At 49.0% G+C, this 27,785-nt stretch overlaps 1 protein-coding gene and 1 long non-coding RNA gene across 6 annotated transcripts; one reads left to right on the top strand and one right to left on the bottom strand.

Moving 5' to 3' along the window:
• Positions 1-16: 16 nt before the first annotated feature.
• On the bottom strand, positions 17-3,410 carry LOC115599660. The gene is made up of 4 exons (XR_003988558.1): positions 3,330-3,410; positions 749-788; positions 187-362; positions 17-94 (listed from the first exon to the last, which is right to left on the bottom strand). It is a non-coding gene; the product is annotated as an uncharacterized LOC115599660 (long non-coding RNA).
• POGZ (pogo transposable element derived with ZNF domain) lies at positions 3,068-27,785 on the top strand. Of its 5 annotated transcripts, none has more exons than XM_030465064.1 (19): positions 3,093-3,564; positions 5,225-5,456; positions 11,319-11,443; positions 15,450-15,625; positions 16,187-16,295; positions 17,121-17,300; positions 18,301-18,402; positions 18,683-18,792; positions 19,208-19,542; positions 20,093-20,247; positions 20,757-20,857; positions 20,982-21,128; positions 21,937-22,071; positions 22,158-22,330; positions 22,879-23,019; positions 23,491-23,550; positions 23,895-24,007; positions 25,070-25,094; positions 25,232-27,785. In XM_030465064.1, the coding sequence occupies exons 3-19, from the start codon at positions 11,320-11,322 to the stop codon at positions 26,817-26,819; spliced, it is 3,774 nt and encodes a 1,257-aa protein (XP_030320924.1). In that variant the 5' UTR covers positions 3,093-3,564; positions 5,225-5,456; position 11,319; the 3' UTR covers positions 26,820-27,785. The 5 variants fall into 5 exon arrangements, with proteins under 5 accessions (XP_030320921.1, XP_030320924.1, XP_030320923.1 ...); XM_030465063.1 differs by having other exon boundaries at positions 18,196-18,402; positions 21,940-22,071; XM_030465062.1 differs by having other exon boundaries at positions 18,196-18,402.

Raw genomic sequence — 27,785 nt, 5'->3', positions numbered from 1 at the left:
GTCCAGTTCAAGGATTAAGAGTTGTGGGAATATCACCAGAGGGCTCCAAAGTGATGGTGTTTAAACCATCTGAAGGAAATCATCCCTGCTTGGGCTGAAAAGCACAAGGTATGAAACCACCAGAGCTGCCAGTGCTGTGGAAGGGGAGGGGTTTAATTAATTAAATTAATTAATTAATCAGCTCACCTGAGGTTGTTTTAAGGGAGAGGATCTCAAGCAGAAGGTGCAGGAAGGGTCAAACACAGTTATTTATTTATTCCTGGGTTGGATCTTTCCCTGGTATCCAAACTCCTCCTCCTGGACTCCAAGGTTTGGTAAGAAGATGACAACCACCAGATGCTCAGGGAAAGCTCAGCTGGGACCTGAGAAGACAAAACAACCCCAGGGCTTCAAAGTTCAGACATTTTTATAGCCACACAACAGCTTCCTGCAGAGAAACACCCAGCTCCTGGGCTAGATCCCAGAGTCCTGTCAGCTGAGGCCCAGGAGGGGATTTTTATTAAGGTTTCCCCTGAGGGTTTGGGGTTTTTTTTCTGCAGAGATCCCTCATTTGGCTGAGTAATTAGCTCCTGTTTCGTGGGAAACCTTGTCATCCACCTGCAGACCTCCAGGAGTTCACAGAGTCCCCCAGGACCTGATGTAGTGACAGCTCCTGGAAGTAAAACCAAATAAACAAACAAAAAAACCCCCCAAATAAACAAAAGACTTAAAAGAATCCTCAGTGACCAAACCCAAAGATGCTCCTTACCCCTCTGCAGCACATGGGAGCAGCTCAGCAGAGTTCCACCCTAAAAACAGAAACACAAAGAGGTTTTTAATCATTTTGGGCATTTTTTTTCAAAGGCACAAGTGGTGCCTGGGGGTGACACTTGGTGGGCTCTGTGGGTTCAAGCAGCTCCTGCTCACCCACACCCCCTCCCCGAGGGAGCAGAGTGGACAAGGGAAGTGATTTCCTGCACGTTCTGTCACAAAGAAGCTCTGGAGAAGGGAAAAATCAACTGGAAACCTGTTAGACCTTGGAAAAAAAGGTGTTTTAGGATTAAATTGAGCATGCAACCAATTAATGAGCATCCTCAGGCATCCCAGGGACCCATTTGTGTGAGGAATGGAGGAAAAATGCTTCATGGAGGATTCCCCAAGTCCAGTCTGGTGAGGTGAAATAACACATCTCATTTCTGCTGCACGGGGAGGTTGGGAAAAGCAGCTCAGGAAGAGACAGAGACAGTAATTCCAGTGGTTGTTTGTAACAGAATGCAGGAAAAAAGTTCAAAACCTGATGTGGAAGCTGAAACAGAGGGCATGTGGGTGTTTCTAACAGCTGAAGACTCAGCAGTTTAATTACAAGTAATTTACAACAAGTGTAAAGTGAACCCAAGTGTTAACTCAGTGGGATAAAGGAAAGGGGGAGGCAGCTCTGTGACAAGAGGGAGATGTTCTGTGCATGAAACAGGAGCAAAACTGCAGAGAATCAGTGAAAATGGCACTGAGCTGTGGGTTTAGTTATTTATCAGTGGCACAGGAGTCAGAGCTCCTTGCACTGCCTGGGGTTTGGTTGCTCAAAGGGGGCTGGAGGGGCCTGGTGCAGGGTGAGAACCAGGAGCAACTCCTGGAAGAACTCATCAAGAGCATCAGAAGAACAATTAATGTGTTTGTTTAATCAACTCCTGGATAATCAACCCCATTCTGGGCAGCCCAGCACGGGGGGTCCATGAGGGGGACACCCTGCTTACAAACTCAGAGGAACAAATAAGAACCATTTCCCACAGGTGAAAACCTTAAAGGAGTTATAAAAATAAACTCTTATTTCTGCTGGGGGTGTTCCCAGGGCTCAGGCATCACCTGCTTCACCAGCAGCTCCAAGCACCACGTTCCCTCCCTGCTGGATTATTCACTGGGAGAAGCTGATCACAAAAGATCTCAGCATGGCAAGAAGTCCCTTATTAAAGACATAAACCACCTGAGTTCCTGCCAGGGAGCACTGCAGCTGCTGAGGACACGCTGGGAGCTGGGATGGGCAAAGAGCCAGCAATAGGATGAGATAAATGCATCACCTGCAGCATTTACACTTGTTCTGGCTGCACTGGGATGGGTTAAAGTCCTAACGTTTCCTAGAAGGGACAGAAAACAGAGAGAGGAGGAACAGCTTCATCAGGAAGTCCTCTCAGTGACTGCATCAGGGCTGACTCTCTCCTCACTGGATGAATCTTGTCTGGAGATGCAGCCACCAAGATGTGTTGGAATGACAGCCTGATGTCTGCCTGCCTGATGTCCTCTCTCTAACAGATGATGGGTTTCAGCCCTGCCACCACCTCAGCAGCTCTCGCCTTCCCCAAGAGGCCCTAAAGGCCACTCAGGCAGAGCTGTCAGGCTGGCCCCTCACCAGCCCCGCTAGCCACCAAGCTCATCTTGTGGCCATGACCCCCGAGCTCTGCTGGCAACACCCACAACCTCCTCAGCCCTCCACCTGCAGATAGAAGCCTCCCCACGCTGCCCGCTGCCTCTAAGGCGCCAGGAACGCCAGGACCCAGGCTGGGAAAGGCCAAGGGCAGGGCTGAAGCCGAAGCCAAACCGGCTACAGGTGGCGATTTCATCCGGACACCACCCCGCACCTCGCCAACCCCCTCCTGGCCACGGCCCCTCTGCCACAGCCCTGAGTTCTCGGGCAGGTGAACCGAGCCCGGCGGGATGCGAGGCGGAGGCTCCGGCCCCCCCATCCCTCAGAGCCCTCCTGAGGTGATGGCGGTGAGGCCGCGCTAGGCCTGACGCGGAGTGCGGGCAATCCCGGCGCTGGGAGCGCCCCTCCCGCAGCCCGCACGCTCAAGGCCGCATCCGCAGCGCTCCCCGCATCCCCCCCGAGGGTTTCTGGCGGCGCTGGGGGGGTTTCAGGGTCTCCTTCCCCCCTTCCCCTCCCTCCCGCTCCCATCGCGGCCGCTCAGGCCCCGAACTCCGCCAGGGCCGCGGCTGAGGCGGGGAACGGCCTGGCGGTGACGTCACCGCGCCGCCCGCCAATCCCCGCACCGCCCCGCGGCCCTGAAGGAAATGACGTCACCGTATCCCTCCGCCGGCCAGGTTCCCTTTCTGCGTGTCTCTGTGTGTGTCTGGGTGTGCTGTGTCCCTGCGCCTGCAGCGCTCCGCCGGGCGCCCTTTTTTTTCTCCGCCCCCCCCCCCCCCCCCCCTCCCTCGCCGTCCTCCTCCCGCACCCCCCCCCCCCCCGCATCTCCCGCTCCGTTGTGCCGCGGGCTGTGCGTGCGCGGTGGGTGTGCGCGCGCGTGTGCGGGGCGGGGGGCAGACACACGGCAAGCACGGAGCCGCCCCCCGCGAGAACGTACGGAGGGCGAGCAGAAACAAGAGATAATCCCTCCTCCTCCTCCTCATCTTCCTCATCCTCAGCCTCCTCTTCCTCAGCACCGCGCTCAGGGGTCCCGGGGGCTCATGCCACCTGCCCTCCCCTGCCGCTCGCCTCGCCCGGAGAGCGGCGGAGCGCGGCGGGGGCTCGGGGCCCTTTAAGAGCGAGCGGCGGCGGCTGAGGCAGCGGGAGAAGCGGCGGCGGCAGCGGGGAGGAAGGTGAGGAGGTGCGGGCCCGTTATGTGGGGGGCAGCGCCGGGATGGCGGGGTGGGGGGTAGGGGGGGGTCGGCGGTGTGTGAGGAGGGGGACGGCGGCTGGTGAGCGCTGGAACCGGTTCGAACCGCCCGGGTCTGGGGGAGAAGGAGAAAAAGGGGAGGAAAAGGCGGCGGTGGTGGTGGTGGGGGGGAGGTGAAGGGGTGGGGGGGGGGAGCGGCCGGGCCGGAGCGTTCCGTACACAAAGCGGCGGCGGGAGGAGAAGAAGGAGGAGGTGGAGGAGGAGGAGGGAGGGAGCGGGGCTGCCGAGGCGGGGGACGGGGAGGAGCCGCGGCCACGGCTCCCGCTGGGCGGCGGAATGCCGGAGCGGCCGCCCGCCCGCCGGGCGCTGAGGGGAGGCGGAGGGATCCGCGCACACCCCCCCTCCGCCGGGCTGGGAAGAGAGAGAGAGAGGGAGAAGGGGGGGGGGTGACGGGCGGTGAAGCGGCACCAGAGGCTCCCTCCGCTCATCCCCCCCCCCCGTAACCCTCCCGCAAAGCTCCGCAACAAAACCCCGCGGGGAGACCCCCGGGGAGGGGGTGTCCGCATCCCCCCCGCTTTGCCTCCCCCCTCCTCCTTTTCCCAGGGCTGGTGCTGGGTGGGCGGCCATGTTGGGCACGGGGATTATTTTTCTCTCTCTTTCTCTCTCTCTCTTTTTCTCAGCCGCCACAATACACCCAGGGTGGGTTTTGCGCTTTATTTCTCTGGAGAAATGTCCTTTCCGCCTCCTTTTTAAGGCGAGTTAACGGTGGTGCTGGAGGGGAGAGAGCTCCAGACACCTCCCTGCCCACCTCCCCAGTGAAGGGGCTCTTCCCCAGCACCTCTGAGTCGCTGCAGAGGGGAAACTCTGCTTTTTATTTGTTTTCTTGAGCCTTCCTCTCCCTCTGCATCCTTGTCTGCCCCGACCCCTGGCACTGACAGCAAACCCTGCTTTCCCCCCATCCCCATAAGCAGCGTGCCCCTCGGTACCCATGGCTGGGTCAGGGGTTTGGTTCTGTTGGTTCTGCTGGGCTGGCTGGAAGGCTGGCACTGGGTACCTGGCAGCTTGGTTCTTCTGTCTGCAGGTATTAACAATTAAGGGGTTGTCACCTGTGGTCCTGGAGGAGCCAGGCTGCTGCCTGAGGGCATCCTCACCCTCTGCTTCTCCCCGTTGTCTGGGATGTGGTGTGGAGGTGGAGGAGAGGCACGGATCCTGCTGCCCAACAGCCAGCACAGGACAGCACACACAAGGCTTTATTTTGGTGAAGTTGGCAGCAGTGGCAGCTGTCACCAAGACATCCCTAATGGGGCAGGAGTGAGTGATCAGAAGTGGGGGTAGAGGATAGGGGGGGATCCGTTGCTTCTTTTAGGAAATACTTTGCAAGGGAATAGGGATTTTGCATCTTCCCCCAGCCTGGTTCTCCATGTCTTGTAGCTTCAGGTTGCTGCAGTTGTTGGGTTCTTTTGCCTCACCTGTAAAGCCAGCCCTGGAGTTATTAGCATCCCACAGGTCTGCCCTTCCAGAGAGCTTCCTCCCTGTTGCTGCTTTTAAGCTCTTGTCTGTGTGCAGAGTTCTGCAAACGTTGGTCTTACAGCTGCTCTTGTGGATATATACAGTTCTGTTGTTTGTGTCCACCATCCCCACAGCTGCTTAGATACTGTCAGAAAACCTCCAGCTGTCCTCGTGCCAGCAGACCTGTCCCCATGTTGACATGAGTGGAGTGCTTCATGCCATCTCCTGACAAAAAAGCACAGCTACAGACCCACTCCTGGCCTCTGGAAGCTTCAAGGTAGCCCCGTGCTCACAAGATGTGCCAAAAGTGTTAACAAACAATCAGAAAGCAGTTTGTTTTCATCACTCTGCACTTCAAACTCTAAGGTAGATAACAATCGTTATAATTGAATGTGTAATAACACATCCTAATTAGTAAGCATCACCCACTTCAAAGCCTTTTAATAAAACGTACAGGACTTTAAACAATAGTGTTGGGAGGAAATGTAATGTGTCTCTTGAAATGATTTCAGTGCCCAGCAAAGTCAACCACATCAGTCACCAGCAGGTGAATTTACCTTGGCCTGGAGGATGGAGCTGCTGAACTCTTGTGCAGTGCCTTTCACCTCTTCTGGAGGTGCTGCTCGTGGGAGAAGCAGTCATGAAAGCATCACCCATCACTGAGATTGTATCAGGTTCACTGGAGAGCACTGCTTTTTCAGGGCAGGGATTGCAGCTTGTGTTGAGAGCAGAAACCTTTGTAGGAGGATTCATTTGCATTTAATGAAACCTCCTTGGGTTTATAGGTTCTGGGAAAGATAAGGTGCATTCTTGGCCATTAAGGGTGCATTATGGAAAGTAAGAGGGAAAATAAGTAGCAAGACAGGAGATCTGGTGAGGCTGCACGTTTGCAGTGTGCTTGGGGTTTGCTTCCTCCTTGCCTGCAAGTCACCATCCCACTGTGTCCTCTCTGCAAGGGGCTGACTCCTTGTTCTGGGGCCAAAGTGCTGCTCTGCCAGGGGTGATCTGGGGGGAAGTTCTGCACCAGATCTTGCAGGAGTCACTGCTGTGCCCATCTGCAAGGTTCCTCAGCTGTTTCCTCAACTTTGGTTCAGTCCATCATCACTGAGAGTTGGCTGTGGGGCTTCCACCATTTCTTCAAAAAGAAATAAAAAGTACAAGGGTGTTGGTGCCACGTGCTCAGTCTTGGGTTGGATTTCCCTGCACGTTCACGGGGGGTTTTTTGCATTGGAGATCCACGTGGAGATGTGTGTTCTCTCTTGAAAGTGTGAATCAAGCTTTGAATTAGGATTTGTGAAGGCCTGGTGATACCTTTTTAAGTTTGTGGTCTCTGTTATTTAAAATAACTGAAGGTGCTGCCCAGTCTGGGATGGTCCTGTTTGTGTCTGGAGTTTCCTCCTAGCTGGAGAAAGGAATTCAAGGAGGAGTGGAGCTTCCTGGGGCTTCCCCTGCTCCAGCAAAGCTTCCCAGCTTTGGTCTGCACAAGGCTGAGGAATTCCTCCCTGGTTTTCCATCAGTGCAGTAGGTGGCTGTGCTTGTCCCTCTGGAGGTATCCCGGGGATGGAGGGAAGATGCTAGGTGTGAAATTCAGGGTCAGAGTCCCTGTCCCTCTGGGGTGACAGTCCCTGTCCCTCCTCTTTGCTCCATCTTCAACCAGAATTTCCCTTCTGGTTGCACCAAGTCAGCTCTGTCGTGGAGGATGTCTTTATCTCAGAGTGTGTCCTGAGGACTGGCTGTGGTGCAGATGGTTTCACCCACTCGGCAGAAATTGGGCCACCAGCAGTGCCCTGGCAAGTGCTGATTTATTTATACTTTTTTTAATTAAAAAAAGCCTTCAAGTGAAGCTTCTGTAGCAAGAGCAGTGCAGCCCATCATGTGGGTTTTGAAGAGTGCTCTGAAGGAGTCATTCATCTCAAGTCCTTGGAGATGAAGTGTGTGTGCATGACCAGCACGTGGATGTCATGGCTGTAATGACCAGTGATACCAAACTGGGCATCAAACTGGGAACCCAAACCCACCCACCTCCTGGAGACTGCTCCAGTGGTCCCCAGCACCCATGGACTTGGTGTCCCCAGGTCTTCCAGGAGACACTTGGGACCCTGTTCGGTGACATTACAGAGTTCAGAGTTGCTTTGTGGCAGCCAGCCCTTTGTCTGCCACCTCATTTAGGTGGGGAAAGGGAGAGAAGTGTTTCTTGCAGTGAGGTGGTTTTGAAGATGAGAAGTTTGAAGCAGAACACAGAGCTTTGTCCTCTCCACCTGATCAGTTCTCTCTGGAGGCAACAACCACCATCTGTAGGGCTTGGATCTGATGCCTCTCCAGCTATGGTAAGGTGGTTCCTGGAGAATCAACACAACCATGTCATGGGTTGCAAGAGTCAGGTGGAATTCCAAGGGACATCAGTGTACATTTATTTTCTTTTTTTCAGTGGGGCACAGCAGGAAAGGATTCCTCCTCATGAGAGGGTGAGGTCTGGTTGTATGCAAACATAAACCCTCTTGATTGCTGGGTTTCTCCTGGCAGTGGTGATGGTGTTGATCAGGTGGGCAGCCTTTTAACACCCAGTTTCATGACTGTTGGAGCTTTTTCCCCCTGTGTGGCAACACTGAGTGCCAGCCACAAAAAATAAAGGGTCTGGGTCTTGCCAGCTGTTTGTGTAAAGCTAATCCATCCTAGCTCTTCCCCTGAAGGTCTTCTCCCATTTTCCAGTTGAGGGGAGAGAGAAAATACCTTTCAGCCTGGAAGGTTTGGTTTCTTGCAGTGTGTCTGGAACACTTGATAATTATTTTTTTTCTTTTTTTTTCTTTTTTTTTTTTTTGGCATCCATATTTTCAACCAAGCATCTGCCAGCTCGGTGCTGAAAAGCTAAATGTAGAGTATTTATCATTGGGATTAATCATTTTATTGAGCAAAGGCTTCTTACATACAAAAATATTCAAGATCAAAGCTTTGAAAAACAAAGCTGTTACATTAGAGAAGAAAGGAGACATTTTCTTAGTTCAGTTGATGGGAGCAGATGAAATGCTGTGTGCATAATGCAAGTTAGTGTCAAAAGAAGCTTGTAACTACAGACTCTTTAGCATTTTGTCCTTGCATCTTTTGAATAATTATGAGCTGCTGAATAATATATTTTGTACAGTGTGTGCAGAGCCTCCCTCTGTAGTCCCAACCTTCCTGGGCAGACATATATGTGCATGCTTTAATTAATAGAGCAGGTTATTTATCCTGGCTATTTATAGCCTGCCCATCACTATAGCATTAAGGCAGGGTTGCTGTCTGCTGTGAGTAACATGATTCCAGACAAATAGTTTCTGTTGTAGCCTCCCTGCTTTCACCAGCCAAGAGAAGCTTTGTCCTAGGAGCTTCACAGAGGATTTTTTTCTGGATGTTTCTGTGCAAGATGAATATTGAAAACCATACAGATGTAGTTATTGATCTCTTGCAGGGGTTATCTGCTCAAGATCTCCTCTGTAGCCCCTGTGAAAATTGGCTTGGTTATGCTAAGAGCTTGTAATTATAAAACAAAAAGTTTATGTTAACAGGCAGAGAAAATAATATTTCAGGCTCTTTGATTCTTGCTTTCCCCTGCTGAGCAGATCTCTGGCATAATGCTGTCCTTCAGGGCTTCAGTTCTTGGAATCTGTGTTCCCAACCATTCGGTATTTTTGTTGGGGATTTTGTTCCTTTGTTGTTGGGGTTTTCTTTTATTATTATTATTCTTTGTTTTTTTTACCAGAACAGGCAGAAGTTTGTGTTCAGTGATGTAACCAGAGGGTGGGCATCTCCAGTTTAGTTTCTGACTAAGCCACTGGCTGCTAGCAGAATCTTTGGCAAGTCACTTAATTTCACTGAGCAGTTTCCCACCTTTGAGATAAGGTTCATAAAATGTTTTACACACTGCAGGGTTTATGGAGATGAAGCAGCTGGTGGTATCTCTGAAGCAGGCAGGTAGTTGGTGCTGTGGAGAATGGGAGCTTTGTCATGCTTGGTGTGATGCACTTGGTTAATTGTATGTCAGGTTTGTGACAATATCTGACTCCTTACATACTGGTGTGATTTTATTTGACAAAGTTGAGGGTTTTATCAGCTGTCTGTTTGTTTTCTCACTGATTAGAAAATATTTTACTATAATCAGACTGTGTTTGAGGCATCTGCTCCTGGGAAAAGTGCAGTGGAGACATTTAAACAGCAGAGCAGGAGTCTGGGTGTTACCTTGGGGTAATGTGTGTTATTTATTGGTCATGTTTTGTGTGTTCAGTGAGAAGGGTTAACTCTGCTGGGAGTATTAACTGCTTCCTAGAGCAGAAGCCTCAGTGTCAACAGCTAAAGTACACTCTGTGTGTAGTAGTGCAAAAATCCCTGGTAATGCCCCTTTAGTTAATGAACAACCCAGTGCTGGAGAGGAACGGAGCCTCCAGAGTGCCCAGCAAGGCTCAGAACCTCCCTTCCAGCATCACCACCTCACCATTCCTTTTGTGATTCTTAAAACAACCTTTGCTGTGCTCCAAAAGCATGACTGGGAGGTGAGGATTATGGATATTAATATAAGCAAGCAAAAAAACTAAAATGAGGATTTCTCAGGAAAGCCCCGTCCTGTGCTGACAGCAGCACCTCTGATCCTCTTCAGACAAACACAACACAGCAAAGGCAGAGTCTTGAGTGGCACCCCCAGTCTGAGCAACCACTCTGGTCAGTCTGGCTGAGAGGAAGGTAGAAAATAGGAGATTTATGAGCTAATTGCTCCGTGGTTACTTAATCCAGTTTATTTTTTAAAGCAAAGTCTCTTTGCTCTTTCAGCAGTGAGCTCATGCGTGTTGCAGTGCATTGAAGCCTTCTGGGGAGCCCTGTTTGCTGTGGCTGTTGAAAACACAGATTGCCTGCACAAGTTGGATTATTTTCTTTCTTGTCCCCTCTCAAAAGCTGTTTGTGTTGGCCAGTTTGTCTCAGAACACTTCTGATCTGAATTTTATGGCTGTCAAATGGGAGTAGAGATGGCAAAATGCAATCAGAGCAGACTCTGGTGCCACCAAAATGTCATCAGGAAGAGAAAAATCCCTTCTAGGTGTCTTGATTCCCATTCACTAACAGGACAGAACCACTGCTTGCTCTGCTCATCACCCTTCTTGGTGGGCTAGAGGGGAAGAATTGGTTCTTTTTTCACTATAACCCAGGTGGGGAATTAGGAAATTCAGCTTTTGTGGGGTCTGATTTCCTCCTGATTTCCTTTGAAACTGCAGTTGAGCCTCTAGAACGAGTCGTATTGGTTAAAGACTCCTAAATGTGTTACTAAAGAGAATTTTCCCTAAGAATCTTTTACAAAATGAAATTTAGAAACAACCAAATCCTGAAACACTGCAAAACTGGGCCTGGGAACAAAGCTCTTTCCAGCAGCTTGGCTGCACAGTTTGCAAGTTGGTGAAGTGTGATTGGGAATGTGTGTCTGTCAGTCAGATCTCAGTCACAGGAGTCACAGTCAGCTTTTTGGGGACCTTTGGTGGGAGCCACCACCTGAGGACAGATGTCCTCTAGGACACTCCAGACTTGCTCATTGTGAATCCTCATTAATTGAGCCCTTCACTTGAAACACATCCAGATTTCTGCATCACTGAGGTCGAGAGTAGATGCAGCCTCAGGAGAAAATTCTGAATTTCCAGTGAAGGCAGAGCCATAAAAACTTGTGTTCTGTGTGCAAACAAAGGGGGCAGGTATGTAAATAGTGGGTTTTGGGGTTTTTTTTGGGTTTTTTTAAACTCATTTAAGCTTTGGATATTCTGTTATGTGCCTTGGCAGTAATCCTAGAATATTCCAAACCATAAACAGAGCAAAAAACCCCCAGTTCTGCCTTCTTTCAGTCACAGCTCTTCATTTATTTAAGGGTTCTGGGTTTTGGGGCAGTGAGTGCTGGTCTCAGAGTTGTTGGGTTGGCTTTCTTATGCAGGAGATGCAAAACCATTGCAATTTTAAGTCAAACCCAAGGGTTTTCAACACCAACTTCACAGCTTTATCTGCAAAGGAAACTCAGCCCATTCAAGTAGAACTGGAGAAATAAATAACCTGAAAATCACAACCTAGTTGTTTGGGTTTGGTTTTTTTTTTTCTTTTGGAATACTGGGAAATGGAAGAATTATTCCTATTTCTGGCCTTAGAATTTTTTCTGGCCATGAATGAGTTGGAAATCACTAAAAACCCAGTTTTCCACTGAAGGTTTCTCCTCTTTTTGCTTTGCAGGATGGCGGACACAGACCTGTTCATGGAATGTGAGGAGGAGGAGCTGGAACCATGGCAGAAAATCAGTGATGTGATTGAAGATTCTGTTGTTGAGGATTATAATTCAGTTGATAAGACTGCAACAGGTAATTGACTGCTTTAGTCTGGAATTATTCCCATTATCTGTGTTCAAATTCAAAGAGAAATGGCAGTGGTTTGGTACATCCTCTCCAGTCAGCAGCCTGGTTTGATAGCTGGAAAAGCCTCTTAATGACTAATACAACAAATCTCAGGCTCTCTAGGTGTGAGCAGAGCAGAGCTGAGAGGTTGGTGGTGCTGCACCAGGCCAGGTGTCCTGTGAACAAGTTGTTTAAGAGGCAGAAAAGGGCTTTTTTCTTGCAGGAGATGTTTGCAGTGGTTGGAAGGGGTCTTCTCTTTGAAAAGAAGGAGAAAGAAAGAAAGAAAGAAAGAAAAGAGAAAGAAAGAAAGAAAGAAAGAAGGAGAAGGAAACTTGGGCTGTTAGTTGTTCTACAGGCAAAGTTGTAGTTTCTTAGGAGTTGGTGGTTCACACAGGAGGTGGTGCTTTTTCCAGCAGTGTGGGGACTGATCTGGGTTCTTTTCACAGCTTTGAAGTGAGTGAGGAACTCAGGTGTTTGATGAATTGTATTTCTGGTGTGTCAAAGTTCTGAGCTTAAACTAGTTTATTTAGTTTACTTTATTTAACCCATGGTTTGATACAATCAGTTGCAGCTGATCATTTTCCTTCCTTGCCTGTCCTCTGCAAATGGAAAGATCCATAACTTGGGTGTTCAGAGTTGGCATTTGATGTGCAGGTCAGTGTGTTTTCTTATCCCCTCCTTGTCTCAAACTATGAGAAACTTGGGCTCATGAAAAGCAACATCTGGAAGGTGGGAGGCTTGATGATTTTCAGATACTGTCTCATCATTCTGTTTGTGATCTAATCTTAAGGAAAGGTACAAGGATGGTGCTTCCTGGTTGTTGGTATCAACTTGGGCCATTGTGCAACTTGGTACAAATCAAACTTCACAGTTTGGGAGTAAATGAAACATGACTAAAAATTTCCTGTCACTGTCCTGTGGGGTCTGCTCAAACTCTGGAGTCTGGTGTGTGAAAAAATAAGAATTCTTCTCCCAGATCTGTGTGTGGGTGAAGCAGACTGGCGTGTTCAAGTTAGGCTTTTGTTCAGCCATCTCAGTTGTTCTTAGTCAAGATCAAGCAAAGCATCAGCTCAGTGTCTGGACAGAGATGCAGCAGTGCAGGCAGGCAGAGTGCTGCTCTGGCATCCCTACAAACAAACTTTATTTTTTTTCCTCAATACAATTAAGCAATTCTGTGTTCCAGGACCAATGCAAATAAAACTCTTCAGCCTCCAGCATGGCTTTTTCTTTCCTGAGTCACTTATTCCTCGAGTTGCTCCCAGCTCTTGTGACATGCCTTTGACTTGCAGGGGAATCCTTCTTGTCATGATGCCAGTGAGGATTCTGAGTGGCAAAGTGCCACGGGGACATCTGTCACCTCTTTGGTCCCTGTAGTCTCTGCTGGCCCAGTAACTGAGGGTCACATCCCAGTTTAAGTTGTGACTGTGTGGAACACTCACGAAATGAGCTGTGTCTGGAGCCATCCCAGTTTTCAGCAATCTGTTTGCTGTGCTCATGGCTGTCATCTTGCGTTTTGTTTTACATTAATTAAGAAGACTTACAAGCTGGGGCTGGAAAAGACCCATTAAATCTATCCCTTCTGCCCGTGTAAGGCTTTGTTGGGTTTTGGTTTGGTTTTTTTCCCCCTCTACTGTGTGATTTCCTTATGAAGAAGCCCCAGACCTTTTGCTGAACACCAGCAGCCACGTTGGTAAAATCTTACCTTTCAAGACCATAAATTAACAGACATGTGCTTGGATTTTGGGGTGAATTGTGTTGGTTCCCCTTGGGATGAAGAGCAGAAGAGTGGGCTGAAGCCACCCCAGAGTCCAAAACTCAGGATTTCCAGACTGAGGATGGAAGCATTTTTTTAATTTCTCTTTTTCTGGTTTTCTGCTGGATTCACCTTTTCCCCTGCAAGATTAGATCTGAATTGTCTCAAATGACTGGGACATTAAAGGAAAGATGACTGAAAGCTAAATATATTTCAGGTGATGCTTGGCCTAATTTTTCTTTCCTTAATTTTCTTTGCCTGCTGCCCCACTCCAACCTGTTCTTTCTTCCACCTACTCTGCTGAGGATGGATTCAGATTGCTCAGGGGCCACCTGAAGCTGCTTCTGGGAGTGGTGGAAGGCTCCTCAGGTGCCTACAAGTGTCTGTCCAGGCCTCAGTAACCCTTTACTCCATAGGGGGTGCCCTGCTGAGCCCAACCCGGGTTTGTTAAACCAGTGCAAGCCTTCCCAGATTGTCTGTAAATTCCAAAGGATTGCCAGGAGGAGTTGGGAAACCTGACTGTCACACTGAGCACGAGGTACTCATAGCTGCAGTCTCCAGGAGCTCTCATGGAAGTCCAAGTGGCAATGTGAGACCTCTCACTTGCAGTCACAGGCTTCCAGCCTTTGGCAAGGTCTCTGCTCCTGTAGGGAACAGCCAAGGTTGGAAGCAGATCCTCTCTCCCAGTTGGGAAGGTTATGTTTGCTGATTGATGCTTTTTGTTTTTCCCATGCTCTGGGATCTGGTGTCTCCTCTCATCCTGTAACTCTCTGAGGCACTTGAAGTGAGGTGAGATGCAGTGTGGGCCAGGCAGTTGTGTGCCTTGGAGCTGAACCTTCTGGTGTAGTCTTCCATCACCCTGCTGTTTCTGTCTAATGTAATCTTCATGAAAACATTTGGATCCTTTACCCTGAGCATTGCCAGCCAGGCAGCATCCAGACTGTCAGTGTGAAGCATCTTCCATTAAAAGAAGCTGTTTTGGCTGTGGGTCAGAACGTTCTGGCATGCAGCAGGTCTTTCCCTGGATTTACACAGTTCTGTAGGAAACGTTTGCTGCTTGGATACAGAAACCCTTTCACAGCAGTTTCAGTAACCTCGGGCCACTCTGTAGCCCTCAAGCAACCTGAATGTTGTGTCAGTCTCAGGGTTCCCACCTCCCATTGCTGGTTTGGAAGCCCTTTGTCCTCAAAACGTGGATTGCAGTAGTGCTGGGATTGAGGAACTGAGTTTTTCCACCTTTCCTGCAGGGCTTTGACTTGTTCCCTGACCACCAGCCACACTCTGCAGGGTGAGGTGGATTCTGCATCTTTAGTGTCTGGTTTGTTCCATGTTCTCTTGGCAGCTTTACAGCTTTACACCATTTCATCCCATCTTTCCCTGGGATGTATCTTCATGGAGCCTTTTCCCTCATCCTTTCTTCTCTTCCTTTTACTCCCTTTCCCTGTCTCCTGGCTGCCAGCAGTAGGTAGGAGGCTCCTGAGCTGTGTTTTGGTGTGACATGAGCTTCTGAATTGCCAGAAGCAATTGGGCAGTATTTCTGGGTTTGAATTCCTGCATTCTGTGCAAATGTAGCAAGTCTGCTCTGGTTGGCAAGTTAGGAGCTTGTGGAATTGGGAGCACACGTGGGACAGAAATGGGATCTTGACTGAAGGACACAGCCAACTGCTGGGAAGTGTCTGCTGGGCTGGTGCAGATGGAGAGGGACAGAAGCTGAGGAGTGTTACCTCCCCCTCTTACTACTCCTGTGGGTTTTTTTTTTTTCCTGGGGTTAGTTCCAACATGCATAAGCAGCAAATCCATAGCAGACATGAGTGAAAACCCATCAGGGAAATCCCTCTGGGTGCCATGGTTGGTCACACCAGTGCTGGAGCTCCCTGACAGGTGAATTTTTACTTAATAATTAATGAGAGTAGAGAAAAAAAAAATCTTGTAGCTTCTGTGGCTGTGTTCAAAGGGCACGTGGGAGCCAGAGTAATCGGTCTCAGAGGCTGCTCAAGGCCAAGGGATTTGAACACCCAGTTCCTGGGCAGCTTGGGAAATGGCAGCCTAAATCTGAATATTAAAACAATCTGTAGAAAGGTTGGGTAGTGTCACAAGTTTACTTTTAAAGCGTGCACTGGAAAACATACCCAGGTTCTGAAGGCTCAAATAAGCTGCTGGGTGTGTGTGAGAAGCAGCAACCCCTTCACCTGACCCTTGCTGTGTTTCTCTCTCTTCCAGCTGGCAATCCTCTGGTCCAGCAGGGGGGACAGCCACTGATCCTTGCCCAGAACCCCACCTCAGGTCTGGGAGCCATGGTGACACAGCCAGTGTTACGACCTGTGCAGATCATGCAGAATGCCAACCACGTCACCAATTCCCCTGTCACCAGCCAGCCCATCTTCATAACAACCCAGGTGAGCCCCTGGTGCTCTCAGCCTTGACTCTCAGACATTATTCAATGGTTTGGGGCTTTTTTTTTTGACTTCTCGTGCTCTTCAGTTGCACTGCAGTGGAGTTGAGGTTTTGTTTTGCTGTTTAGATGTAGGAGCAGCTTTGTTTGGGGATAGTTTCTGTGCTGAGGCTTTCACAGCTGAGTCTCACTGGAGGGAGTTGGCCACAGTCCACACCTCAGCAGCTCCTGGGGAGCCAGCACAGGTTTGATGGGACTTCATGCTGGCTCCTACCAGTAGGGCCTGAGCTCCTGCTGTAGGTGGGTCTGTCCACTCTGCAGGAATTTGACCTTAAACTGCTTTGTTTTGTTTTCCTGGAAAACAAGCAGGTAATTTTTGTCCACCTGCTGGTTTCTTGGAGCGTTTGCCTGAGGATCACTCCTACAAAAGGAGTGTTCCTGTTTACCAGAGCTCCTGCTTTAAAAAAAAAAAAAAAAAAGTGTCCTTTGCATGTTGCAGCTTTTTCTACCCCAGGAAGCTCAGACTGCAGGTGCTCAGGGTGTTCATGGTGCTCTTTGACTGCAGGGATTTCCTGTGAGGAACGTGCGGCCGGTGCAAAACACCATGAACCAAGTTGGGATTGTTCTGAATGTACAGCAGGGTCAGACAGTCAGACCCATCACCCTTGTCCCAGGTAAGGGCTGAGACAAGCCAAAGCCACTGTCCTGTTCCTTTTTGTAGTACCAAGGATTAAATGGATGTGTATTTCTATTTTTGAAGTCTGTTTTTCACTTGCATCTCCAGTAGCAATGAAGAAGGGGATTTTCTAGTTATGCAGCAGGTGAGATTTGTCTGTAAAGGGCAGAGTGAACCCTTTGTTAGCAGCAGCAAACCACTTTGCAGAGCAGGGCACTTCCAGTGTAGTCTGGCCTCTTCAAAAAGCCTCCTCAGCCAACTTCATTCCAAGATCCCAGCCCCTCACCATCCCTCCTTCTTCCCAAAGTTTCCCCATGCCATGCTGGTGCTCCCCAGCTGCCTGGAAACCAAACCTCCCCCTGAGGATGATTTCTGCTACCTGATCCTCTCGCTCACTGTCAGAAAAGCTGGGGACCTGCCTGTCACCAGACACCTGCCTTACAACAAAGCAGCCACGCTAGTGATGCCTTTTGTTTTTCCCAGAACAAACCTGCAGAGCATTTGTGTCACAAATTCATTTGCAAATGTGGGATCAGCCTTGTGCTATGAGAAGCCTTCAGTGAGTTTCTGTTGGGCTTGGTGACCAGGACCACGAGCCCCATGAAAGTCAGTGGGATTTATGTTTCTAAGCCACTTGGGCCTTTTGGAATATTCCTCCTAAAAATTGTTGGGAACACAATCTTCACTCTGTGCTTGGGAAGTGAAATGAAGGTGCTGAACTTTCGAAACTTCAGCTGAAAATCAACAAAAAGAGTTTGGAAAAATGGGAATGGAGTGGACTTTGATCACTCCATCTGCCATGTTTGTTCCTTTCTTTTCCAAGCCCCAGGTACCCAGTTTGTTAAACCAGCAGTTGGCGTCCCTCAGGTGTTCTCCCAAATGGCCCAGGTGAGACCAGGTACAACCATGCCTGTCAGACCCACCACCAACACGTTCACCACGGTGATTCCGGCCACGCTCACCATCAGGAGCACAGTTCCACAGACCCAGGCACAACAGCAAAGTAAGTCCACAACTCCTGCTGCAACACAGCCAACAACACTGGGACAGTTAACTGTGCAGCAGCCAGGGCAGCCCAGTCAAGCTGCTAACCCCAAGTTAGGTAAGATTTGCCATGGAGAAGTGAGGGGACAGGAGTGTGGAAAACTTGTCTGTAATCTCATCTCCAAACCTTTGGTGTTGCAGCTAAAAGGCAGAAGTTGAGTCAGAACTCCAGGCTTCTATTTTTGCCTCTCGTCTCCCTGACTCACACTTCATCTCTTACCAAGCTGGAAAATGAGGATGATCTTGTCATCATGTCCAGTTTGGTGTGAGAAACTGGTGAAATTGTGTTTTGTAGAATGCTCCAAGACCATCAGTGAGAAGTCCCCAAAAGTAGAAAATTCTAAAATACTGTTTTTAATCACAGGTATTTTGGGGAGGTGAAGTTAACTCGGTGAGGAACACCAGCAGAAAGTAACCTTGTTGCTTTCTGTGAATGTGGCCTGAATTGATGAGTTGTGATGATTGCTGAAGAAAATTGACCAAAAAATTTAAAAAGGGGAAAAAAAAACCTACTTTTTGACACAGCAAGCTGTCAGGTTATTTTTAGCTTCGAGTGGCCATAATCATATACAGCTGCATTTAGAAAAGAATTACAAATAATTCTTGAGACCATCAGTATCCTGTTTAGTTGATCACAGGACGTGGCTCCTATCCAGGGTGCACTCTGGAAGGTCAGGGAAATCTTTCCCCATCATGCCAACCTTCACATTCCTGGACAGGGTAATTGTTGATGGCTTCATCCTCTTTGGAGGAGCAAGAGATGAGGCAAAGTAGCTGGGGGGTGAGATTCACACAAGGGACCAGTTCTTCCTGACTCCTTACCAGTGCTCCTCTCTGGTGCCTTCCCTCGGCAGTGAGCATTGCAAGCTTTGTGACTGTCAAGAGGCCTGGAGTGACAGGGGAGAACAGCAATGAGGTTGCAAAGCTGGTGAATACCCTCAACACCATTCCCTCGTTAGGACAGAGCCCTGGCCCACTGGTGGTTTCCAACAGCAGCCCCGTGCACGGCTCCCAGAGATCCAGCGTATCCGAGTCGTCGTCATCGTCGTCCTCATTAAAAGGTGTGGTCTGTAGCAGCTGTCTCTGAGGCTGATGAGAAGCCAGGAACTTGATTTTCTGAAGTAAAATAACACTGACCTTTAACTATTGAAACACTCGGTGCAAGGAAGCAAAAAGGATAAAATCTTTGCACTCTTCTTTCAAAGAAAGCCCCTTCTTTAAGGCTTGGCTCTTTCTGTTTAGTCAGAAGTTTAAAGTCTTGAATTTGGTGTGCCAAAAGGATTGCCTAGGTCTGAGATGAAGTGTAAGGTTTGTAATTATTCTGTGTTTTTCCTGTTGCAGTCAGCTCCTCTCCTATCCCCACGTTTGATTTGCAAGATGGTGGCAGGAAGGTCTGTCCGAGATGCGATGCTCAGTTCCGAGTCACTGAAGCTTTAAGAGGACACATGTGTGTAAGTAACACTTCTGAGACCAGCAGCTGATGGACAAGTGCTCCTGACTGCAGAGTCCAGAGAGCAGCTCTCCCTAGAGCAAGGGACTTCTGTAAAAAGGGGAGAACATGATGAGGAGAAAGTGAGAGGCAAAGGAGTGACCTCTGGAAGGCTTCCTGTAGCATCTCTCACTGCAGGAGGGCAGCACCTCAGGTTTTTGTCCCTTTGTTGCCAGGAGATGCATGTATTTTCTAATCTTATTTAGCAGTAAAAATCAAAGAGAAATTAGCTACTGACCCTGCATTAACTCTTCCCTCAGGAGTTTCCTAGAGTTCCTCTGTCTTTTCTTAGTTACTGGTTAATCTTTGTCTGTTTATAGTTCTTTCTAGATCCCAGCTTAATGTGTGGGGGTTTTGGTGGCTTTCTTTCCTTTTAGTACTGCTGCCCTGAAATGGTTGAATTCCTCAAGAAAAGAAAATCTCTAGAATCTGAACCAAATATTCAATCTGCAAAGCCTCCATCTCCAGAAAAAACTACAGCTGTTGCTTCACCACCCTCTTCTACTCCTATCCCTGCGCTGTCCCCACCTGCTAAAGCTCCAGAGCCAAGTGAAAACGTAGTTGACTCATCCCAAAGTAAGCTCATAATGTTAGTAGATGATTTCTACTATGGCAGAGATGGTGGCAAAGTGAACCAGCTACTGAACTTCCCCAAGGTTCCAACTTCCTTCAGGTGTCCACACTGCAGCAAGAGGCTAAAGAACAACATAAGGTAAGAGGAACACAGGGTGCCTTGGGTCTGGTCCCTCAGGCTTTCCTAGATGTAGCTTCAGGCCAGAGCTCAAGTTTTGCCCAGTTCAATCATGAATAAAAGAGTTGTGAGAAGAGGAGAATAATTGTGTTTATGTTCTTCAGCAGAGAAGCCTTATTTGCTTGTCACTACTCTTACCAGAGAGTAGGAAACAGTTCTTCCTGAAGAACTGCTCCTCTTTATTCAGTACTTTTTCAACAGAGGGACAAAATATTTTTGTGAAGTCATGTTTGTTTTCTTCTGAGCCAGCCACTGTCTTGTTCTGTTGTGTTAAGTGTTTTGTCAAGCCTGGTTGGGATCAGAAGTAATACAGCCCCTGTGCTGCCAAATCCATTCTCCCACTTCCCCTGGTGTTGGGGAGTGGGAGGTTGCTGGGTAGAGGGAAGAGCAAGAAGGAAGCATCCTCATGTTGTTTAAAACCCCTCTGGTGCAGTGTCCATGATGCTTTCAGGGTGACAGGTGCAAAATGTTTGGATTTCTGTTCACACCCTTTTCTCTTCACCTGCATTAGGTTCATGAATCACATGAAGCACCACGTTGAACTGGATCAGCAGAACGGGGAGGTGGATGTCCACACCATCTGCCAGCACTGCTACAGGCAGTTCTCCACTCCCTTTCAGCTACAGTGTCACCTGGAGAATGTACACAGTCCCTATGAGTCTACAAGTGAGTTGATTTTGCTTGCTGTTCAGGTTTAAGAGGTGTTTCTGTCCTCTATAAACTGCAAACCTGTTGAAAGAGGCATCCCTTGGTGCCTTTGGCCAGCAGAAAACCCATCTCCATCAGGTTCCTGCAGACTTGCCATCAGTACTTTCCAGATCAAGTGCAATCATAATGTCATGGTACAATTTAATTCTGACCAGTGGGCTGACATCTGATTTTAAATCACTTGAAGTGCCCTCTTTAGGAGATCTTCCCAATGGTGGTGCTCACCATTTTAAGGTGATTTTTCCTTCCTTTTTGGAAGCCCCTCAGAGCACACGTTTTTGTCTGCCCAATTCAGAGCCTTGAGAGAGAGCTTTTTGGCTTCGTTTCTGGTTTTGTTTTTGCTGGGTTGTTTTTTTTTTTTGCTGCTGGTGGTTGGTTTTGTTTTAAGCTGTTACCAGAGAACCTTGAGCTGGTGGTGGCTGCTGTACCAGGGTTGGTTTGTAGCTGCTTTTCCTTTTCTTCTGCAGCCAAGTGCAAGATTTGTGAATGGGCGTTTGAGAGCGAACCGATGTTCCTGCAGCACATGAAGGACACACACAAGCCTGGGGAGATGCCCTATGTCTGCCAGGTATGAAAAGCAATCCTGGGGATGGACTTCAGCAATGCACAGAGGAAATCTTGACACTTTTCAGCAAAGAGTGGGGCCCAAACACTCTGTCACTCCCCTGTTAATTGCTGGTTTGCTGCTGCAGGTCTGTCAGTACCGTTCGTCCCTCTACTCCGAGGTGGACAGCCACTTCCGAATGATCCACGAGGACACGAGGCACCTGCTCTGTCCCTACTGCCTCAAAGTCTTCAAGAATGGCAACGCCTTCCAGCAGCACTTCATGAGGCATCAGGTGGGAGGACATCAGGGCTCTGATCCTCTCGGGGTTCCCTCTCCACAGAGACCCCGTGCAAGGAGTCGAGTTTGTGTGAAATAAAAACAGAAAACTTGGATGGGTGGCAGAGGGGGTTCCAGGCCATAGCAAATGGGATTTGCACGCTGTCATTCCAGAGCTTTCATGGGGTTTGTGTGGCAGAGAAGAGGCATTGCTCCTCTGGGAGCAGCACAGATTGTTCCTCAGCAGAAAACAGCATGTTTTGCTGGGCTGTGTTTGCTTGGTATGGGGATTAACCAACAGTGGGCTCTGTGTTCATTTGGGGTTCAAATATTTTTACTACCTCCAGGTAATAAAGAAGTAAACAAGGCTGTATGCACAGATGGGAGTGTAGTTTTTGTGGCTGGTTGTTCTGTTTCCATACAAGCTGGCTGTGCTGACTCCACGTTTTCTGCTGGCATAGCTCAAGTGTGCTTTCAGAATACAGAAACACTGAGTGGCAGAATCCCTTGGCCCCTCAAGTCCTTCCCTGACCCCTGGTGGCTTTTGGAGGAGTGTTGCCCTTACAGACTGCTCGTGTGCCTCTCTCTGGCTTAAACAAGCTGGCAGAGATTAATTGTAATTAAAGCAAAATGAAAAATTCAAAGCCAAACCACCCAATATGTGGGGCTTGGCTGGGAGGGACTTTCTGGGGCTGCCTTTGGTTTCAGAGTGGAAAGGTGTTTTTTGTTGGTTTTCTGCTTTGGGGGGTTTTGTTTTAAGAAAAAATGGTGCTATGTTACAACTTCTGTTCCTTTTAAAATGAAAAATATTTCATTTGCTTTAGAAGAAGAGTGTCTATCACTGCAACAAGTGCAGGCTCCAGTTCCTCTTTGCCAAGGATAAAATCGAGCACAAGCTGCAGCACCACAAAACTTTCCGAAAGCCCAAACAGTTAGAAGGTCTGAAACCTGGAACCAAGGTAAGAAATCCCACTCAGCAGCTGGCCTCTGTCCAGTGGCTTCTGGCAGCATGTTGAGGAGCTGTGGGTCTGTCTGTCCCCTGCAGGTCACCATCAGGGCCTCTCGAGGACAGCCACGCACTGTGCCACTCTCTGCCAACGACATGCCCCAGGGCACGGGACAGGACACCACTCCCTTGTCATCTTCTACTGATCCCCAGCCCATCTTCCTCTACCCACCTGTCCAGAGGAATGTCCAGAAGAGAGCAGTCAAAAAAATGTCAGAACACTTTGCTGAAATTTCAAATTTGGAAATAGTGTTTGGGGTTTTTTTTTAAAGGAGATGTAGTTAAGATTTATTTTATTTTTTAAGTGATGGGTAAATAATGATCCTGGGCACTGGAGAGCTGTCTCCCCAGTTGCCAAGGCAACTTTATGCCAGGAGAATCCATCTTCCCACAGAACCAAGTCATGTCATGAAAGCCCTTAAGATGAAACTGAAATACAGAAATAGGTGCTTGAGAAGCAGTGGGATTTCATCAGTATTGGGGCTTTCTGCCCAGCCTGCATCCTGCTGCCTCATCTTCAACAGTTTATTTTTTTAATGATGTATAAAAATACAGATATTTAAATCTATTTTCCACCCTGTAATTGCCTACTCCTGACCACAGCAAGTGGAGAGGCCTGACACCCAGGCACTCTGGGGGTGAAGGTGTGAGATGAGGTGTGATGCAAAGTCCACATGGTGTTGAATTCTCCTCTGATCTGATGACTGCTACAACCCCAGGGAGGCTCTGGGTTCATGAAAACATCCCTTTTCTCTTTCAGGAGTGTCCTGGGGAGGCAGACCTGCCTGGAGTGCAGCTTTGAAATCCCTGATTTCCCCAACCACTTCCCCACCTACGTGCACTGTTCCCTGTGTCGCTACAGCACCTGCTGCTCCCGAGCCTATGCCAACCACATGATCAAGTAGGTGTGATTCCCCTCTGGATCTGGTAGGAATTCCCCCAGCCATCAGTTGTGTAGCTGAGGTGCCACGTGCTGCTGCAGAAAACAGTTATTTTTTCAGTGCTGCTAAGGCTGCAAAATTCCCGGATTTAATAGTGTAAAAAATAAATATTGTTTTTAAAGGGAAAAAAAAACCCCAACAAAATAACCATGCTGTGCTTCTGCAAGGCTGTGGTCCTGTCCTGGCCCATGGATAGACCACAGAAAAGGATGGCAGAAGAGTTAACTTGACAATTTGAGGGTTTTTTTAAACGTTGCTGAGTGGTTGTGTTCTGGACACAGAGTTTTCATTTCCTTGAGTACAATACAGGCAGGCAAAACGTTGTTATACCCAGGGCTGGGGCTGTCTTTGTAAATATGTGTGTTTGCATGGTTTTATAGACCTTTACTCCTAATAATTCTGACATTTAATAAACTCTTCTTTTCTTACAGCAACCACGTTCCTCGGAAGAGTCCAAAATACTTGGCTTTGTTTAAAAACTATACTGCCTGGTAATGGAAAACTTGTCATCTTATTTTAATCACCTGGGAAACTCATATGCATTCCCTTTCTCTTTATTTCCATTTCTGTTCTTGCTTTTCATGCTCTGCTTCTGAAGAAGCTCTGCTTGTTTTTTCCCCACGCACAGAAAAATCTGTTGAATTAAGGGCAGTCTTTTGCCTGAGACTCCCTCTGCCTTCCTGTGGGATTGAAATGTTTGGGGGTGGGGATGGTGGCCTTTATTTTCTACTTGTTAACGGGGGGATGTACAGAATTCCATGTCTGGTACTGATCATAAGCTGACATCTCTTTTTCTTCTTTTTCCCCTGCTCGGTTTCCTTTTTTCCCTCTCCAGTGGTGTGAAGCTGGCTTGTTCCTCTTGTCTCTTTATAACGTCTGAGGGTGATGCAATGGCCAAACATCTGGTGTTCAATCCCTCACACGAGTTCAGTAACATTATTTGCCGAGGTAAGAGTTTGAAAAGGAGCAGGAAAGTTGCAAAAAAAAACCTTAAAAAATGCAGGATATAAGACTCCAGGTCAAATACAGCTTTGTTCAGCATGAGGCTGAGTGCTCAGTCCTGAGCTCTTAACAAAATGTGGTGTTAGGGATGGTCTGAATGAGTCTCCATTGTTATGGAGATGGAGACTTAAGCTTGATCCCTGTTCCCAGGAGATCTGCCCAGGGAAAGACAATGCCCAGCACTCCATCGGGTTCCTCTGAGCCATCATTGTGCCTCGGGGACACCCTGGGGCCTTGGGCAGCTGCTGGTGCAGGGTGTGAATAGAGGCAGCAGTGGCCCTTTGCTGGGGATTGCCCCAGGGTGCAGAGCAGGGATCTGGCTGGAGCTGAGCTGCCCTGGTCTGGCTCCTCTGCTGAGGGATGAGTTTTATCTCTGTCGTTAAGGGGTTGGTTGGTTGGGGTGAGGATCAGCTGGATGGGATGCTTGGGAGTACCAGAGCCTCCTTTTCTGGGCCCCTCAGTTTAGGAAGGAGATCGAGGTCCTGGAGCAGGTCCAAAGGAGGGCACTAAGCTGGTGAAGGGACTTGAGGAGAGGCTGAGGGAGCTGGGGGTGTTGAGGCTGGAGAAGAGGAGGCTCAGGGGAGACCTCATCACTCTCTCCAACTCCCTGAAAGGAGGTTGGAGCCAGGGGGGGGTTGGGCTCTTTTCCCAGGCAACTCTCAGCAAGACAAGAGGGCAGGGTCTCAAGTTGTGCCAGGGGAGGTTTAGGTTGGAGATTAGAAAGAATTTCTTTCTGGAGAGGGTGATCAGACATTGGAATGGGCTGCCCAGGGAAGGAGTGGATTCTCCGTGTCTGGAGATCTTTCCAAAGAGCCTGGATGTGGCACTGAGTGCCATGGGCTGGGAACCACGGGGGGAGTGGATCAAGGGTTGGAGCTGATGATCTCTGAGGTCCCTTCCAACCCAGCCCATTCCATGATTCTTTCTCCAAGAGGACTTGTGTGTTTGCACCCACTTCATATTTGTTTAAGCTACAAATGGTTTTGTTCTTTTGTTTTTTCTTCCCAGGCCCTGCTTGGATATCACATTCCAGGTAAAACTTCGTAAACTCTCACCTGCTGCCTCCTTCTGCTTTGTGGGGTTGGGGTTTTCTTTTATTCTTTGTTTTCCTTCAACACCTTTTATTCTCGGTGGGGGGGCTTTAAGGTTTTGTCCTCTCTCCTTTTCAAGGCACGTTCAGCCCCAGGACAACAAAAACGTGAAGAATCCATGCCCCACCTATTCCCCCAGTAAAGCTGCTACTGTGAAGACAAGGTCTGTGCTCCCTGCACAGGAGGACCTGGAGCCCGAGCTGGCACCAGCAGCACCCCCGGCCCGCCCCGAGGAAGAACGCTTAAATGTTGATGCTCCAGAAGAGGAGGAGCAGCAAACCAGCAAGGATCCTGAGCCCGCGGGCAGGAAGGAGCAGCTGTCGGTGAAGAAGCTGCGGGTGGTGCTCTTTGCTCTCTGCTGCAACACCGAGCAGGCGGCCGAGCACTTCCGAAACCCTCCCCGGAGGATCCGGCGCTGGCTGCGGAGGTTTCAGGCTTTCCAAGAGGAGAACTTGGCGTCCCTGTCGGAGGGAAAATACCTCAGCTTGGAGGCTGAGGAGAAGCTGGCGGAGTGGGTGCTGACGCAGAGGGAGCAGCAGCTGCCTGTCAACGAGGAGACGCTTTTCCAGAAAGCCACCAAGATCGGGCGCTCCCTGGAAGGCGGCTTCAAGATCTCCTACGAGTGGGCGGTGAGGTTCATGCTGCGGCACCACCTCAGCACCCACACCCGGCGGGCCGTGGCTCACCCCCTGCCCAAGGAGGTGGAGGACAACGCCGGCTGCTTCATCGAGTTCGTGCAGAGGCAGATCCACACTCAGGACCTGCCCCTCTCCATGATCGCCGCCATCGACGAAATCTCCCTCTTCCTGGACGTGGAGGTGCTGAGCAGCGACGATCGGAAGGAGAACGCTCTGCAGACAGTGGGCACCGGGGAGCCCTGGTGTGACGTGGTCCTCACCATCCTGGCTGACGGCAGCGTCCTCCCGACCCTGGTCTTCTTCAGGGGCCACGTGCAGCAGCCCGCCAACGTCCCCGAGTCCATCCTCTTGGAAGCCAAGGAGAACGGGTACAGCGACGACGAAGTGATGGAGCTGTGGGTGTCCAGGGTGTGGCAGAAGCACACGGAGTGCCAGAACAGCAAGGCCATGCTGGTGCTGGATTGCCACCGAACACACCTCTCAGAAGAAGTACTGTCCCTGCTCAGCACCTCCAGCACCCTCCCGGCCGTCGTCCCCGCCGGCTGCAGCTCCAAAATCCAACCTCTGGATGTTTGTATAAAAAGAACCGTGAAAAATTTCTTGCATAAAAAATGGAAAGAACAAGCCAAGGAAATGGCGGACTCCACGTGCGATTCGGACATTCTTCTCCAGCTGGTTTTGTGCTGGTTGGCAGAGGTCCTGGAGATCATTAGTGACTCTCCTGAACTTGTGCAGCAGTCCTTCCTGGTGGCCAGCGTGCTGCCCGGGCCGGACGGCACCGCCAACTCACCCACCCGCAACGCTGACATGCAGGAGGAGCTGATCACCTCCCTGGAGGAGCAGCTGAAGCTCAACGAGGAGCAGCAGCAGCAGCAGCCACAGCAGCAGCAGCAGCAGGAGGAGGAGGAGGGTGAGGTCCAGGAGGAATGTGCTGACCCAGAGATCCTCCATCAGCTCTTCGAAGGGGAGAGTGAGACTGAGTCGTTTTATGGCTTTGAAGATGCTGATTTGGATCTGATGGAAATCTGAGCACTGGCCTGCGGATCAGGATCCAGAAAAAGGGGTTATTTTTGAAATAAATGTTGGATTGAGACCATTACACTTCCCTGTGGATTTGTGGGTTTAGGAAACTCGTAGGCGATCACTCAGATCAATAGCCATTTCTGCTGTTCATTTCTAAGTTTTGTGCTTTTTTAAAAGAAAAATCACTGTGTTGGTATTTTCTGAAAATATATTGTGGGTGAATATTTTTGCGTTTTCTTTACCTCACTGTATCATAGTTTTCTGTTTTTATTGTGCAGAAATGTTTTGAATTATACATTGTCAATGTGACCATTTCTAAAGAAAGGAAAAAAAAACCTATGTAGCTAATGAACCAGTATATAAATCCTTTGGGTTGTCTTAACACAGACTTTTTTTTTTAATTATTTTGGGTTTTTTTTTTAACACTTGGCCCAGAGATTTAGGTTTCTGTGGAAGAATTTAGATACCAGTTACTGCTTTAACGTGTGAACCTTCTCTAATTGGCCATTAATGGGTTTGGATCTTGGTTGATTTGGGGTTTTTTTTGTTTCATTTGGGTTTTTTTGTTTCACTTGGGTTTTTTTTTGTAAAGAAGGTAATTATTTTGCTTGTGAATTTGGGACGTGGGGTGCAAACACAAGCAAGAAGCATTTTGCCTGTTCCATGCCAGCAGTGGGGGGGTCTCTCTGGCACGGGGTGGGGGTTCCTCTCCTCCCCCAGCACCCACCTTGCTCCAAAGCTTTACAGACAGAGGGTCTGGTGGGAGGGGGAGGTCGAGGCTTTCACCTTCCTGGTGCCACAGGTGGGGGTTCAGAGCACATGGACCATTAAACCTTGGCTGTTAACTACCAGTTAACCACCAGTTAACTACCAGTTGATCAACCTGCTTTATTTAACCAGTGGCATCAGACACTACAGTTCCTTAGAATTAGAAATCTGAGTTAAATGAAAACAAACTGTGACGTGCACAAA

Source organism: Calypte anna, chromosome 25, assembly GCF_003957555.1.
Source record: "Calypte anna isolate BGI_N300 chromosome 25, bCalAnn1_v1.p, whole genome shotgun sequence".
Classification (NCBI taxonomy): Eukaryota; Metazoa; Chordata; class Aves; order Apodiformes; family Trochilidae; genus Calypte; species Calypte anna.
The sequence above is the reverse complement of the archived record's forward strand: the minus strand, read 5'-3'. Positions and strand labels throughout refer to the sequence as shown.